This window comes from Mauremys mutica, chromosome 4 (assembly GCF_020497125.1).
Source record: "Mauremys mutica isolate MM-2020 ecotype Southern chromosome 4, ASM2049712v1, whole genome shotgun sequence".
In the NCBI taxonomy this organism is placed as follows: Eukaryota; Metazoa; Chordata; order Testudines; family Geoemydidae; genus Mauremys; species Mauremys mutica.
In genome coordinates, this window is record NC_059075.1 from 28,898,860 (window position 1) to 28,915,551 (window position 16,692).

Below are 16,692 nucleotides of genomic sequence, written 5' to 3' on the forward strand. Positions count from 1 at the left end.
CACTGGCCTTAAGCTGTCTAGGTGATGGGGCTTTCCTTCATGTTCACATGCTATTTAGAGCAGTTCTTTCTCTATAGTAAATGTTCATGGAATACTGTGTGGGATTTGTTTCACAAGTGCTTTTGTAATATATTGGAAGTTCTAAAGACTTGGGCTCCATAAATTCTAGTAGTCTTAAAATACGTTAACTACTGTAAAACCTCAGCAAGCACCCACTGTCATGTTTGCCCTATTCTGTTTATGCAGCAGCAGCTGCAGCAAAAGCAGGTACAGTAGAAAATCTGCCTGCAGCTTTCCCCAAAAATAAATGAAACCCTCCAGCACCACATACTTTATATCAAAAATACACTGCAATTTCTTTTTTTCCTTTAAGTTTCAGAAACATATCCATATATGGTCTACTTGTCAAGGACAATAAATAATGATATAATAGAAAGGTCAACCTTGTGTCATTTAGCTACAGGATGCTTGATGAAGTGACGTTCTACAAATTAAAGCAACAAAGAAGAACTTTAGGATGGGTAAAAGTTTCTCCAGTGCATCTTCAAGCAGGAAATCTGAGATTCAGAACAACTTATATTTTGGCTGGTAATCGTTGATCATGGGGTGATCCAGAAATAAACTACAGGCTTCAAAGTGAGTGCATTTCAAAGCTGCCCTGCAGTAGATCAGCGCACCCAAGGAAAGGCAAGAGATGAATATTAACAGGGATTTTCTGTACTGAGACTTACCCAAGGAGAGAAGTCTTTGCAGCATTATTGTTTTGTTTCAGAAACCATCAGGTAATGCAACTATGCATGCTTTAAATTTACTTATCTTATGCAGAATCTATTAATTTGTTACGGTTTGTGAAAATACTTACTCCTATAATATTTTATTAACTAACCAAGACTTTTTAAAAAATGCTTATCAGTTAAATTTAATTTGGAAATGGTTGGAAAGAGTCATAGCGGCATGGTTTATTTACTTTTCCTTTACACGGAGAATGTGCACTTGGAATGTTTGCATGTCTTGTTTCTAAGGCACATGGAAAAAGAGTTGCTGCTGCTGTTATGACATATTTAAGGTACCGTAAAGTGCATGCAGTGTACCACATATAGAGTAACTAGCAAAATGATATTAGCAAATGGTTCCCTTTATTTATATCTTTGAAGTTGTTATTGCAGTTAACTCTGTACTGATGGATCCAATTAGGTAAGAAATAAACCCTTTGCATCAAAGAATTTGTGCAGAATCATGATTTGCTAGCATTGTGAGATGTGCCAATCTTACTTCATAAACAGTTAGACATGTTCTGACAGCTGGGGCTGGAATGGATTTGTTTACTTGGAAAGTTCCATCTGGAAGCCTATAGTTGCTTTATTCAGCATCGTGCTATAACTTGACCGGCTTGCATCAACCGTTATTGCAAAAATATATTTGGCTGCTGCTGCTGACCTACATTATTTGTTTTCCCTCTAAACATGGTAATTCGGAATGTTTTCAAATGTAAAATCTTTTCATTGTTTAAAAAGCCCATGATATTCTTAGCAGTAAACTGCCATAATTTACGTGGAAAATTGTAGAAGTTTGACTGGCAACTTACCCCCCAAAATAAAAAAAATAAGCCAGATCCTCAGCCGGTATAAATCAGCGAAGCTCCATAGACTTTAACCCCATGTGAGGATCTGGCCCAAAACATGAAGACCTAAAGGCACAAGTTATGGCCTCGACCCTGCAAAAGACTGAAGCACATACGTAACTGTGCACATCTGAGCAATCCTGTTAACTTTATATGTAAAGTTAAGTATGTGTGGAAGTGTTTGCTGAATTGGGGCCTTAAAAAAAAAGGGGAAAGAAATAGTAAACCAAGGAAATACCACTTAACTCTTTTTCATTTGGAGTCTCTTAATTTTGTTGTTGTTGTCAGCGTGGTCAATGATGTTTAATGAAGCATAAACCATAGAAACTGAAGTTCTGTATCCACCTACAAGTTGAGCACTGCTCCTTTAATGACCTCTTCATTATCCTTGACCTACTATCACCTTCTCTAACAGTAAGCTGCAGTGTTGCTTCCCTGAGTCTTTTGAACAGGGACTGGCAGTCTGGATATATTATGTTTTATGGGAGGTGCATTCAGAGGTGACCTGTTGTTTCATATAAATTGTCATATTTAGTCACTAATTGTACTGAACTGTGGTTCAAGAAGTTAAGGACCGATTTTTTATTCCCTATACTAATATTTTTGATTTGCATTGGGTAGTGGCTGGAGGACCCACTCAGGGATCAGGGCCCCATTTTGCCAGCCACTACGCACACACACGACAAAAAGGAGGATTCTGCTACAAAGAGCATACAGTTCTATAACAATAACGACAAATGTCCATGGTTTTTACCACAGAGGCAGATGGTGAGTCTTTACTCACGTTGGTGAGCAGTTACTCACATGAGTAGCAACCTTGATTTCAATGGGACTACTCATATGTAACTGCTCACTAATGCGAGGAAGGAAGTCATGACCTGGCCTACAGTGTTAGCACTTCATTCCTTACCATGTCCTTTTGTCTCTGCATTCGCTTAACAAATCCATGTACATTATGGGTCTGCTCTTCTATGCATTACTTAGACAAACTTTCATTGAAGTCAATCCAATAAAAAGAAGAACACTTAGCAAGGGGGAGCTTTGCCTGTGCTGAAAGTGCAGGAGCAGACCCTATGTGGCAATGGCTGTGAATTCAAACCCAGGAGGATCTTGTTAATCTGAGATATTAAATTATAGAACAGTCAGCAAAATAGTACAGTGTAAGAAGAGATCAGTAATACAGCAATTCAGAATAGAGGCAAAGGGTTTGGTAATGAATAGTGATGGGCAAAATGCCTCAATGTTTAGGTTCTGTTCCTGTCAGGCACAATAGGTTCAGTCTAACTGTGTGAGAACAGGCCCTTGTGAGATTCCCAGTATTGCCTGGGAATTCAGGGGACATTCAGAAGTTCAAATCCAAATAAAATGCAGTCATTTTAACAGTTAAACCAGTATTTTTAAACCTACAAGCAAGATTCATTTTCAATATGAGGAGATGATTTGAGCTGATTCTTACTTTAACTAAACTGGTTCACCCATTCCTAGTCACAAAGAGTTTTGGTGGCACTAATTTCCCTTGCAGTGGGTGGAGAATATTCAGTTTATAGTATATTAATCCAGGGGCATTCATAAGGTCATTTTGGTAGCTCACCACTAGGTAAAGGTAATAATTGGAGATATACTGATCTCCTAGAACTGGAAGGGACCTTGAAAGGTCATTGAGTCCAGCCCCCTGTCTTCACTAGCAGGACCAATTTTTGTCCCAGATCCCTACGTAGCCTTCTCAAGAATTGAACTCACAACCCTGGGTTTAGTAGGCCAATGCACAAACCACTGAGCTATCCCTCCCCCTAAATTAATGCAGCTCAGCTACATATCAGAAAAGCATTGTGAGAGGGAACAGTAACTTACCAGCAATTGTGCAGCAGTAGACTGCAGGTTGGCCAGGCACTCCGGTCGGTACAAAGAGAGAGGAAGGCATGCTTCTTGCCTCATCAGACTTAGTTCAGATGCACAATACACCAGTTGCCCAGTCTCAAAATGGAGCAGTTTTGTTTTCTATCTTTGGTGGATTCTTGCTTAACTAGCTCTCAGGAGAAGTGTGTGTCCAGGCAGGATTTGGATGCAAGTGGTCATTTGCTGGTGCACAAAACAGGGAGACTGTTCTAAGCATAAGGCATGCCATGGGAGCAGGCACATGGGCCAAGATTTTCAAAACTGGGGATGCCTCAAAGTTAGTCAGGATTGCAATTAGACACTCACTGAGGTGCCTACATAAGGACAATAGTAATCTAACTTGAGGCACCTGTGCCTGAAACCCTTGGCAACAGACAGGAGCTTGAGAAGGGTGCAAAGGGGGCAGTAGATGGAAGGGGTGGGCCAGTTTGAGCAATGGGAGCCAGAGGGAGAGGAAGAAGATAAGAGAGGAGGAGTGGAGTTATGTGGAGTGGGGGGAGTTATGCTGAGTGGAGTTATGCAGAGACTTCTGGGCCCAAACCCTACCCATAGGCTGTGGGCGCAGAAGGCCTCTGACACAGCTGAACTGGCATGATTCCACTAGATGGGGAGATCAGCATGTATACACAGCAGATCATGCACACTCTTTGTGCCAGAGCTAACTCTCTGGGGGCAGGATGGCGACAGGCAGCATTTGAGGCAGGCGGGGGTTGGAACATCCAATGCTATGATGATTCTCACAAAAGAGGCATGATATGGAGTCTATTCCAACCCTTATGCTGGAGTTGAATGGAAAAAAAGGATTCCTCCCCACCTCCTCCTCTGAAGCGCCCCAGCATCTAGTCAAGTTATTTAGAGCTGGGCCATGGTTACTTTGGGATTGTTTGTTGTTATTTATTTGTTTAGCAAGGACAATATAACTTGTGTCTAATGACACAGGATCAAAAGCGCCTACTTGTTTGGTTATGATGACACCTCTGCTTTACAGTGCAGTTGTCCAGTGAAAATGTGACCTCACTGTCAGAGCCCTGGATATGCATGAAAATAGAGACCTATTAGCAGAGAATGAGTGAGAATCAGATCTGGATTCTCATCGATAAGGAATCAGAATGTCACGACTTTCTGTTACTTCGAGCCTGTCTGAAAATCCCTAGAAGTCAGGAATTTGGCTTTGGCTCCCTCATCCTTGGTCCTGCGAGTTAGATGAGAGAAACATGACTTACTAGTAAAAAAACTCTATTTTGGGCCCCACACCATTTCTCTCTGCAGGATGAGTCAGCGGTTGGAGCCGCTGCCAAGGCTGTTGTTTCTGCACTCGCTGGGACTCTTGTCATAATATTTAGATAAGGGGAGAGCATCGATATGGATTTTTTTGCAAGTGCGTGGGATTGCTTAAGAGAGAAAATAAGAGTCATCCCAAAATTCACGATCCTATATACCCCCCATTACACACTCTGCAGGTGATGAAACAAAAGAAAAAGGGGGAGAGGGACACTAAGAAATTACCTTCCTGTCTAGGTTGTATGAGGCTTTCTATCATACAAAATGCCATCCAGCTACTTTGCCATGTGCAGTCAGACAATGCAGTATCCATACATCCACAGCACACGGACACCAGCTGCCAAGCAAGTACAGTGGATGATGGAGTGTAAAACAGCAGAGCAACATGTCAGGAGTTCAACCAGCATAGGGGCAAACAGAGTCATTGGGGGAAGGTCTGTGTCATGGTACTTGGCTTGTGTGTGGCACTAATGTTAAAGCATGGATAGGTAACGGAGTGGCTGAGAAGGGAGGAAGGGCCACTGTGGCTCTGTTCCTGGAGCTATCAGCTGTTTAGTGGCTTGGCACAGATCCCTTGGATGCACAGAGGTCATAACACTGGCCTAAGGCTGTCACTGCCTGCGTGCCAGCTATCACTGAAGACAATAATCAAATATCAGGCATATTGTGAGATCTGGCATAAAACAGAGTTGAAGAACTTCAAGCCTCCAACCTTTTACTTAGACAACTGTTTTGGGGTACAGCTTACATATTGTATCCCTTAATAGTCTGACTACGACTCCCAGCATGATCTAATACATACACCATCAAGGGTGACTCTCCACCCTTAACTTTCCCTCTTTTGCTTCTGTGGTGCTTGGAGTCTGAGATCAGTGCAGGCAGTAATCACATGTGTTACTTTGGAACGTTGCACAGCAGGATAAATGAGAATAAAGGTGAGTCCTTAAATCCACATTTCCTTGCTTTTGTAGGTTTTACTCAAGCTCTTAAATTTTCTTTAAATGCTTCAAAGACAGTTCCACTGATTTTTTTTAATGGTAGTCAGAGAAAACATCCTACCTCTCAATGGAAATATGAATGGAGACTGTCTTCATGGGCTTGACACAGCCGTCTACCACTGTAAAATCGAGTATCAGAGCTGTCTCCTCTGCCCTACAGACAAGGTCTGTAAAGGTTGTTTAGAGCAGTGGTAACATATTGTAGCTGGAACATGAGATTCTCTAAGCTCCTGGGCCCACAGTGATATGCCTCTGTGCCTGGCTCTGATGCACCACTGCTGCTCACGTTCCATGCATCTGTACTTGCCATAACCCCTACCAGTGGGTTATGTTCTCCACTAGCTGCAGTCTAATGATCCAGATTGCAAAATGGAGAGTGCACAGTTACACATGGGGCTGGCAGAGCAGAGTTCTTGTCCTAGTAAATTGGCACAGAAACCTAGAGTGATTGGGAATGAATGGTGGTCTAGAGCAACAAAAGGTTATATATCAGAGGGGTAGCTGTGTTAGTCTGTATCCACAAAAACAATGAGGAGTCTGGTGGCACCTTAAAGACTAACAAATTTGTTAGTCTTTAAGGTGCCACTGGACTCCTCGTTGTTTTTTTAAAAGGTTATATGGCTCCCTACAGAGTGTGCGTGAGAGAGAGACTCTGGGGCGAGAGGGGGGGCATTTTCCAGTGTGCTTAGTGCAGTACAAATGCTACAGATCTGTCAGTGCCTGACATCTCTCCCAAGAACCCAAGCTGTTCTCTTCTGTTAGACCCTGCTTTTCAAATGTGACTCCTCACAGCAATTTTGAGCTAGCCTGTTATTTTGCTTATGGCGGCGTACAAAATACTTGGCAAATGTCGGTTGCAATCGGACAGCAAGGAGAGCGCCTAAAAAGGGACGCAACGGTTGGGCTGAACAACTGACACATAACAACCCTAATGAGAGGCCCTCGTGGATCCTGCAGAGCTGATGGAGATCTGCACCAATGAGACTCAGTCCAAGGAATAGGGACTCACCAGCTTTCCACTGTCAGAAACTCTCTTTTGGCACAGTTGAACCTGGCTCTTGTTTCCCTATTAGAAACCCCATTGCTGGCAAAGTTATTTCCACTGGAGTAGCAGCATTAACCGGCTGTTTGCTTTTCCGCCTTGTGCATTACTTCCTCAAAGGAGCTGCCTCCCTGGGTCTCTTCCACTCCCTATAAACTGCTTTTAAGCATCTTGGGAGGGTAGCAACCTGCTTTTAAGGATTAACCAACAAGGCAGCTGTTGCAAGCCCCGTAGATTTTTTTCTTTCTTTAAATGCAACCTCTCATTATTTCTCCCAAAGAGGTGATTATCTAGGAGTCATATTCACTCCTCTGCTGGTGCCAGAAGGAGGAATGCTGTCTCTGCTGCATGCTCCTTTCTTCCCCCTCCTCCAAATCCTATGGGAGACACATGGCTGGTTTTAATGTTGGGGCTTAGTGCACATTTGAGGGAGGAAGGAGACAGGGCGGTAGACACACCGTACAGCATGCTCCCATCCAAATGGATATGTGAAATGAACTTGGGCTCTTTGAACCCAATTCTCCACCAGTCGGTGCCTTGTGTAGTCTCAGATATCGTACCTGCAGAGAGTGAATGCAAAGCAGGCATCAATCACTGCCGTTCCGACTGGGTAGCATTTTACACCCTCTTTGCACAGGTGTAAATGAGTGCACAAGGTGGGAGGGGGAGCAGAGAATCAGCCCTTGTGTCTGCATGGCCCTGAAAAGCCGGGGATTTAGCACCGGCCAGGGGTGAGTGACCAACCAGAACATGGGCCTGCAGAAGTGCTGCTGTCAGGAGAGGGAGCAGATGCACAGAAGTGAAACTGACTAGTCTCTTTTTGCTGTTCAAGCTGAGTGCACTACAGAAATTAACCTAACAGCATAAAGGGTGAAAAGGGCATGGCAGGCCAGATCCTCAGCTAGCGTAAATGGGATTAGCTCCATTGAAATCAACAGGTATCTTGCTTTACACCATGTGAGGATCTGGCCCAGCAACTTCCATCTTCAATAAGCAAAGACAAGTAGGACAGTAACACAGAGGGGGACGTGTTAATGTTGTCTCTGATTCATTTTTAAACTGACATTGTTCTCTTAATCCCTTGGGGGGATTTCCACTACATCTTATTGCCCAGAAGTGCCCTAACCTGAAGGAAGCAGAAGAAAGTCTGCTTTACTCACTTGGAACTTCTCCCATTTAGCAAGAGATAAATTATCTGGGTCCGCGAGGTGCAATTATTATAAGAGGGCTAAAAGAGAAAAAAAGAAATCAGGCCCATTACGTTTAAATGTCGCCTCCAGTGGATTCGCTAAAATGTGTTTTCTCCTCGACTGAAAATATGCTAAGGACTCCTGGTCAGTATAAGTCAAGGTACAGATCTGACCCTGGACACAAGATGGTTGAACGTCATTTCACATTTTCAAGATTTTGATTTTTACAGTTTCTTCTTATCCCCTGGTACTAGGCAAGCAGAAGATGGCTACAAAGATTACGGCCACAACAAACACCCAAAGAAAAACAATAGGTCACGAGGAGTACAGTCTGTACAGTAGCATGAGTGAAGACGAGCTTATTCAACTGGCCATAGAACAGAGCCTGACAGAGGATCCCTCAGGTCAGTCAGCTGCCCAGAGTCATCAGAAATCAGTCATGACAGCCCCAGGAGAGCCACCTACGTTGACGCGTCCTTGCTCTCATAATCCACCACACCAGATTAATGCTTGGCACAGGTGAGTGTGTGAGTGAGGTGGGGCCTTCACAAAGCCCCATTGAAACATGGCTTTCTAGACAGTTTTACAAAACAGCACGAAAACTCATTTAACAGATCAGCTTGTAATTAATTTACAATGGTCAGCTTCTGATCTCATTGCCGCTGGGGTAGCTCCACTGGAGTCAGCGGCGTTACTCTGGCATGACACTATTGTCAATTAGATTAGAACATGGTGTCTGCTAAAAGTTGTGTATCTGTACAAAACACTGGACCAGTCCTGCAACGTTTTCTTACCTAAAGAGTCCTCACTCAGGTGGCAGCCTCATTGCTCCGCAGGGAACAGAGGGTTTTCCTGAGTTAGTTCTGGTCAGGTGAGGCTTGCAGGATTTTTATGAAAAAATGTGGAAAGGTTCTGATTTTTTCCCCCCACACAAAAGAACCAAACTCTGTATATAAAACACACGGCTATAAACACGACTGAGGTGTCCCAAACATATTGCTTTTGCTTCCTTAGGCACAAATTCTGAGCTCATGTACATCCAGGTGCACCAGAGTAACTCCATATCTAGGCAGACCCCTCTTCCCGCACAATGTCACGCTCATTACCGACGCCTAAGCAGCCCACGGGGTTATAGGAACCTGCCATTTTAAAAAGCAAATATTTTTGATTTTCATTTTTTAAAATGAAAAATTCTCAAAAAAGATGGAAAAGTTCATTAAAAAAGTTCTACAAAAATTCAAATAATCAAAAAATAAAAGGTGCATTTCACACCTTGCAAAAGAACAACAATGTTTATATATTTTGTGTATTTTTGACAGCTCTAATTGTAATCTTACGATGACACATTAATTACAGGCCCCCCAAACAAAGTGATGGGTGTCATATATACACAGAGTGAAATCCTGGCAACATTTCCATTGATTTCAATGGAGGCAGGACTGTACCCACTGTGATTATTGTAGCATTGCAAGATCTGGTGGAGGTACTTCTGTATGGCACCTGATATGCGATCTGTTGTGGGGCCTGGTCATGTTGGTTAGCATAGGGTCTGAAGTGGGGATCTGATATGGGTCAGGTTAAGGGCAGATCTGTCAGCTTTGGCCCTGTACTCCGAAGGGTCCCTTGCCACCTGCTGATTTTAGCACAGGATAGCATCTGCTGCCTTGCATACTGACTGGTGCTCTCCCACCTCTGCCTGAGCTCAGCAGTTTAGAGCTCCCGTGCTCTGCAAGGGCACAGCTGCCCACCCTATTACTAGGCAGGTATGGAAGCCTACAGGAAGGTTTGTGGCCCCAGGTTTTTAGCTGGCTTAGGACCTTAGCAGGGTAAGGTCCAACATGAGGCCAGTTCCTGAATGCACAGTGCTAATGACCCTATTTCAACCCCTCACCAGGCTTCCTCATCTGCCTGTGCTCTCAGATCCTCCTTTCCCTGAGGTGAAGAATGTCGTCCGACTCTGTATCTTCCTCCTGTGTAGTGTGGGGAGGTTAACCTCAGTGTTGTCTTATATGGTCATTCAAATCCCCTGACACTTCCTCAGTGGGCCAAAAATAATCCAGAGCTGAGAGAGCAGCTGAGTTCTGCACAGAGCAAACCGTGGCCATCTGCTTTCATTCAAAGCCCCAGCGGCAGGCTCCTTCTCTCTCTGTGTCTCTTTCGGCTCCTGCCTTTAGTAAGGGGCCCGAAAATGACCTGCTTCTCCTATTCAGAGTATTTCTCTTTATTTCATTCGTGCCATCGCTATGCCAGGTTGGCAGCCCAGTCCGGAGGCCAAGCTCCGGGGTCATCTTGGGGGGTCAGACGAAGGTACGACGGCAGCCTGTTCATCACCCCCCAGCCTGTGTAAGTATCTCCGTTTCGCTGTGTCTTGCTCCAAATTAGCCTTGTTGTCTGTCTGCCCTCACTAGCCAGCTGGAGGCTTTTGGGTGGCGGGGGTTGTGGTGTTATGTGTGTCGGGAGGAATGCATAGAATTGCCTGAGGGAATCTTATTCATTTCCTCCCTTCTCCACCCTGCCTGTCCTCCCCTGCCCGCCCCCGAGCCCCCTACACACACTCAGTCACTCCTGGGCTATTCAGCCCTACAGACCCCCGCACTCTACTGTATGTGTGCAGGCTTCTGTGGGTCCCTAGACAGCACTGAGATGGCAGGGGAGAGAGGAAAGGGGATGTGTGTGTTGTGGTTTATTTATACACGCTGGCTTCCATGTTGCAATCACAACTGAATCAGGCGGGTGTTATTTTTAACTGCATCTGTATGAAGTTCAGAGGTCGAGCCTGGGAAACAGGAACATAAACACGTCAAGGGGCATCAAATCTGAGTGAAGAAGCCTGATCCTTGTCAGTGCGCTTGGTCAATGTCTTCAGACAGCGTGAGTCTCATCTGGCCACTGAACAGGGCTCCTACGTGCAGGGGTACATGTCCTCTCCCACGCTCTCAAGAGGGGCCGTGATGTTCCTCCTCGCAGGCTGTGGCTCTTACCCCAAGGGGGAAGCTGCCATTGCAGGCTGGACTTCTTCCTTTTGAAAGAGTGTAAATGTGCTTGGCTGAGTACAGCTACTGTTGGGGGAAACTGCTTAGCTAGAGAGATCAGACAGGGAAGATGAAACAGGGGGAGGGGACCAAACTGTGCCCATACTCCTGTGAAAGTGCTGGGGGGAGGGAGAACAACTGCATGGTGGCTGCATGTCCCAGGCACAATGCCTGCGAGGATGTGTCAAGGAGAGTGCACTGAGCACTCACTGCAGAAAGGGGCAACCTAAATTACCCTGCCCACCTGCTTGTGGGTGCTAGCAGGAATGTGACTGGGTATATGTATGTGTGGGAGCCTGGGTCACACCCCCAGTTAAGCTGGCCAAACCCTTACAAACCCCCATACACTCAGAGAGCGCCAGTAGCATCATTCTGCCGGGGGCCTGAATGGAGTGCTGGGAAGAGAAGATGCTTCCTGCACCGTCTGTGCTCCTGCCCACCTGCTCTGGACGACTCAGAATAGATCCCATCCTGAATCGCTCTTGCAGTGGGAATTCAGCCGCCTGCTACCTGCCTTCGAGATGCAGTAGCAATTCTGAGCAGTTCACAAGATTCAGATTAAAAAAAAAAAACTGCCCGCTTCCTCCCTGCTCCCGCTGCAGAAGTTGTCGTGTTTCTGACAGAATCCAAGCAGCAGAGGGGTTATTTTTTTATACTGACCAGCTGTGCTGCAGGCCAGTCACACAAGGGCTCCAGTGTGACACTCGTTAAACTTTCTGTGCTGCAGCGGAGTCTGCTTGGCTAGAGCATGTAGGGCCTGGTCCAGCAAACCCATTACTCACACCAGTAGTTATTATTCAAAGAACTACTCATGGGAATGAAGACTACTCACCTGGGTGAGGGGTTTTCAGGAAGGTGTCTTTAGGGATTTTCTAAAGAGTTAAGGGGTAGATTTTCAAGAGCTCAGATACCATATAAATCCTTTTTAAAGGACCAGTTTTTCACAACTGTTCAGCATTCAGCAGCTCCCATTGTGATTCCTACAGACAGATTTTCAAAGGAACTCAATAGCCAACATTCTGAAAATCTGGCCACATATTTTGGTGCCTAAGTGGAAGCTGAGCATTTTTTAATACCTAGTCCTTACTGTGTCATGTTTGGAGTTTCATTGGGGTGGACAGCTTTTCTCTTCCACTCCTTAATTCAGTGGAGTTGAGTTCAGATCATTACACAAAGGTTTAGGTGTTGATCTGAATTACATGACTGACTTCTGAGAAACTGGACCAGCTATCTTCCCAGAATAGACTCTCTTATGAGGTTCTCAGCACTTTCTGCTTTCCGGAAATACCACAAGAACAATCTCTCATGGTATTTCAGCATTTCTACTTCTGGGCTCATTTCTTTTACACAATTAAACAAACTTGTTCAAACCTCAGAAAAGTTTGGTGCAGGTTAGGTGTGAGTTTGGAAAGAAGCATTGGAAAGAGGTTTCTAGACAGGTTTGACCATCCCGAGTTACCTTTTAGAGGAAAGCAGTATATGTGAGTAGAATCACATAGTACTATAGAGCTAATGTCCATTGCAGCCAGTGCACCCGAGCCACCAAAATCTTGCCATTTTAGTTTGCATGAGTAGGCCTTAGGCTTTCACAGTCCTTCTTGGTTGATGCTGTGAAAAGCTTTACTGTAACGCTGCAAAATGTAATTGATTTTCAACATTGTTTTAAAGAGAGCTGGATCCTGTAGTGGAAGCAATCAAGGAAGGAGATGAAAATGCCCTGCTCAATATGATGAAATCAGGGAAGAACCTTTCCGAACCTAACAAGGATGGATGGCTACCACTGCACGAAGCTGCCTACTATGGCCAAGCAGGCTGCCTGAAAGTGTTGCAAAGAGGTTAGTAAAATAAAAACAACTGATTACAAATGAAAGAGAAACTAAAAATATCAGCCAAAAAGAAGAAAATATAACCACCTCCATGTTCTGTTCATGGCATACACACAGAGACAGATAAATACTCTTGCTAAAAGGTTGCACTGTAACACTACTTTATTTCTTAGATAATACACAAGAACCTAAAACCAGAGGGGGACACAGCAGGCTGCTCCCTGAAATAGAGAGGCACAGCTCACTCCACCTTACTGTAGGCTAGCTGGCTGCAGACTGAGTGCTGGTAGGCCCAGATCACACACTTTCCTACAGAGCCCTGTAGACTGCAAGCAGGATCAGGAAATATCCTGAAATTTAAAGTGACAAGCTACAATTTTAACAGCGTTTTCAATACATCACACCAACCTTTGTTCAGTTCCTCACAAAAAGACCCTTTACTCAAGCCTTGTGCATGTGTATGAATTTCACCCTATTTGAATAAGCAGCTTGCAGTCTGTATGCAATAAATAACAGTTAAGATCTTAAATGCTGAGCGATATCTGGGCTATTCTGGGCTGATGTTGGCTTGCCGCATATTACCAGGTTTCTTAGGGTATAAAATAATGGTCTAGACCAGTGGTGGGCAACCTGTGGCCACGGACCGCATACAGCCCGTCAGGGTAATCCACTGGCAGGCCGCGAGACAGTTTGTTTACATTGACCGTCTGCAGGCACAGCCGCCCGCAGCTTCCAGTGACCGTGGTTCACCGTTCCTGGCCAATGGGAGCTGTGGGAAATGGCAGCCAGGGCCGCCCAGAGGATTCAGGGGGCCTGGGACAGGGCCGGGTCTTCGATGGCAATTCAGCGGCGGATCCCTCTTGGAGGGAAGGACCTGCTGCCGAATTGCCACCAAAGAATGAAGCGGTGGCAGTAGAGCAGCCTAAGTGATGCTGATCGCAGCTTCCGCCCCCCCCCCCTCCGCTGCTTGCGGCACTTGTATTCACCGGGCGGCACTCCGAGGCTTCGGCAGCACTTCAGCAGCGGGTCCTTCACTCACTCCAAGTCTTCCACTGCACTGAAGGACCTGAGGCCGAAGTGCCACCGAAAACCCGGAGCAGCTCGCGGAGCCTGAGGCCTGGGGCAAATTGCCCCACTTGCTCCCCCACAACCTCCCCGGGCGGCCCTGGTGGCAGCCAGCACGTCCCTGTGGCCCATGCTGCTTCCTGCAGCTCCCATTTACACCTCCTCAGCTGGTGTAAATCAATGTAACTCCAGAGAAGTCAGAGAAGCTACACCAATATACTCCAGCTGAAGATCTGGCCTAGCCTCTGCTTGCTAATAGTTAATAATGGACTACTGGTTTACTTTTGGTTTCAAATTCCCATTAGAGAGCAGTTGCTCAATTGCTTTGTGAATCACCAGTAGCTATAAGTATCAGAGGGGTAGCCGTGTCATCTGGATCTGTAAAAGCAGCAAAGAGTCCTGTGGCACCTTATAGACTAACAGACGTTTTGGAGCAGGAGCTTTCGTGGGTGAATGCATGCATGCATCCGATGAAGTGGGTATTCACCCACGAAAGCTCATGCTCCAAAACGTCTGTTAGTCTATAAGGTGCCACAGGACTCTGCTGCTTTTACAGTAGCTATAGTCAACCTACATTTCTAACATTTTAACCTAATTTTCTGTCCAACCTATTATTCTGTTACCTCTTTTATAGTCAACCTGCAGGATGTTCTCAACCTACTTTGACTTTGTTTATTTGTGGGGAGGGGATGGGACCCTGAAATATTTTGAAGAGTTAAAGTGGCTCCAAAAAGAAAATGCAGTGCACAGATTTTGGGCATCACAACACATGGATCCAAACACTGTGCTCCAAGATGTCAAAGCCAATGGTGTGCTGCATACCCATGGTCAGCAGGAGCACTGCTCTGGGGTGCACTGGCTTATGCTCCAACCCCTCAAGTTTATTCCTATGTCATCCAATAAAAGGCACTGTCAGCACTGGCAGATACAGGTTGCACCTTTCTGATCCTCATGCAGACTCCCATCCGCAGAAGACAACATCATCACCCTTCCCCAGGCTTTCCAGTGGGGCATGGCAGCTTTACATTGTGGCTGGGACTTCACAGGAGCCTCACCAGCAGCGTATGCCCCAGGGCTGCACTGAGTCACCCTGTTCTCAGGGAACACGTTGGTCACATCTTACTCCTAGCCAGTGCCCGTCACCTTTGCGGCTTGTGCTGATTGGTTACGAGCCCTGCAGTGAGAGGAGCTGGATTGCAGACACTCTGTGCAGTAGCATGGTAAATTTTCCATCCTGGATTACCCTGCCAGAGATGATGGGCTAGAGATGGGCCTGAGTCATGATGTTTACATCCAGATTTGGCTCCATACCCAAACTTCCCCCAAAGCGCAGGGGTGTTCAGATTTGGTGTTTCACTTTATCCCACGTACAGGCAGGCCCAGCCCCAAGTCCTGAACTTTGAATCCTCCTCTGTACCTGATCTGCACTTCGAGGGGCTCAGTTCTTGTGTTCTGCTTCAGATCCATCGCTAACATGTTGGTTAATTTCCCATCAGTGAGATAAGGTGCCTCTTACTGATAACTGGAAAATGCATCACCTCTAAGGCTGAGTGTTAGCCAGCATGTATTGCTATGACTGTCTAAATGCAGGCCAGCTGCAAGGCCATCCTTGCCCATATGCAAAGCACGCAGTTGCATAGGGCACCAGGAAATCTGGGGCACCAAATTTTCTGGTGCCCTGCACAGCTGCATGCTGCTCCAGCCCCTGCTCTGGCTCTTCCCACACCGTGTCTTCCCACCCCCACCCCACCTCTTCCTGCCCCTGCTCTGCCCAAGCCCCGCCCCCACTCCCTTGAGCTCTGCAGCAGGGCCGGGTGGGAAGTGCAGCAACCCGGCCCCAGCCGCACCGCCGGTGTCTGCTGGGGGGTGGTTTTCCCCTGCCCCTTAAGCCAGCGCAGCCCCCCCCATGCCCCCGCGGAGGCCTGGGTCCCGCAACCCCCCCACGCAGGCCTGGGGCCCCACCCCACACCCCACTGGGGGGCTGCGTAGGGCCCCAGAATAGCTAGGGATGGCACTGGCCAGCTGTATAGATGAAAGCACTTCAATGTGTCAGCAAACTCACTGATGCAATTTTTACTGCAGCACTGATTTCTGCTGCCATATTTACTGCAATGTTAATATCTGGAATGATATGTAATGTCAAGTGATTTTATTTTCCTCTTTTAAACAATGTTTCTTATCAGAGAGTTTTTGGTGGTTTTGCAGAGAATCCTGGAATCTGATCTGGATGGCATGGCAAAGCCATCTCCTGGGTAATTTCCTAGCATTTGGTGTTTCGTGTTTGAAATCATCATAGGAATGTAGGGCTGGAAGGGAACTCAAGTCACCGAGTCCATCCTCACCACACTGAGACAGGATCAAGTATACTTAGCTCATCCCTGCCCCAAAATGATTAGCAACAGCGTTCAGTCTCAGAGTTAGACAACATGCACTAAATGCCTTACTAACTATGGAACAATGACATCTCATTAGCATACCCCGGAACCACGGATCAGCGTACGCTTCAGGAAGAGACAGCGCTGTACATAGCAACAAGCAGGGGAAACCTGGACTGTCTACTGTCTTTGCTGCAAGCCGGGGCTGAACCTGATATTACAAACAAGTCCAGGGAGACTCCACTCTATAAAGGTAAATGGCCTGATTTTCAGAGGTGCTGAGCCCCCTAGATTTCAACTGAAGTGGCAGGTGCTCAGCACCTGCGAAGATCAAGCCCATGTTGTTTCTATATGAGTATGTATGTG

General features: G+C 46.0%; 1 protein-coding gene across 1 annotated transcript in view; it reads left to right on the forward strand.

Moving 5' to 3' along the window:
• The first annotated feature begins 535 nt into the window (after positions 1–535).
• ASB2 (ankyrin repeat and SOCS box containing 2) overlaps positions 536–16,692 on the forward strand; it is a 41,206-nt gene continuing 25,049 nt past the window's right edge. The window contains exons 1-5 of the mRNA XM_045014784.1: positions 536–782; positions 8,283–8,547; positions 10,279–10,371; positions 12,729–12,895; positions 16,424–16,579. Coding sequence (XP_044870719.1) covers positions 8,294–8,547; positions 10,279–10,371; positions 12,729–12,895; positions 16,424–16,579 — 670 coding nt within the window. The 5' untranslated portion in view covers positions 536–782; positions 8,283–8,293. The remainder of the gene's footprint in view (positions 783–8,282; positions 8,548–10,278; positions 10,372–12,728; positions 12,896–16,423; positions 16,580–16,692) is intronic.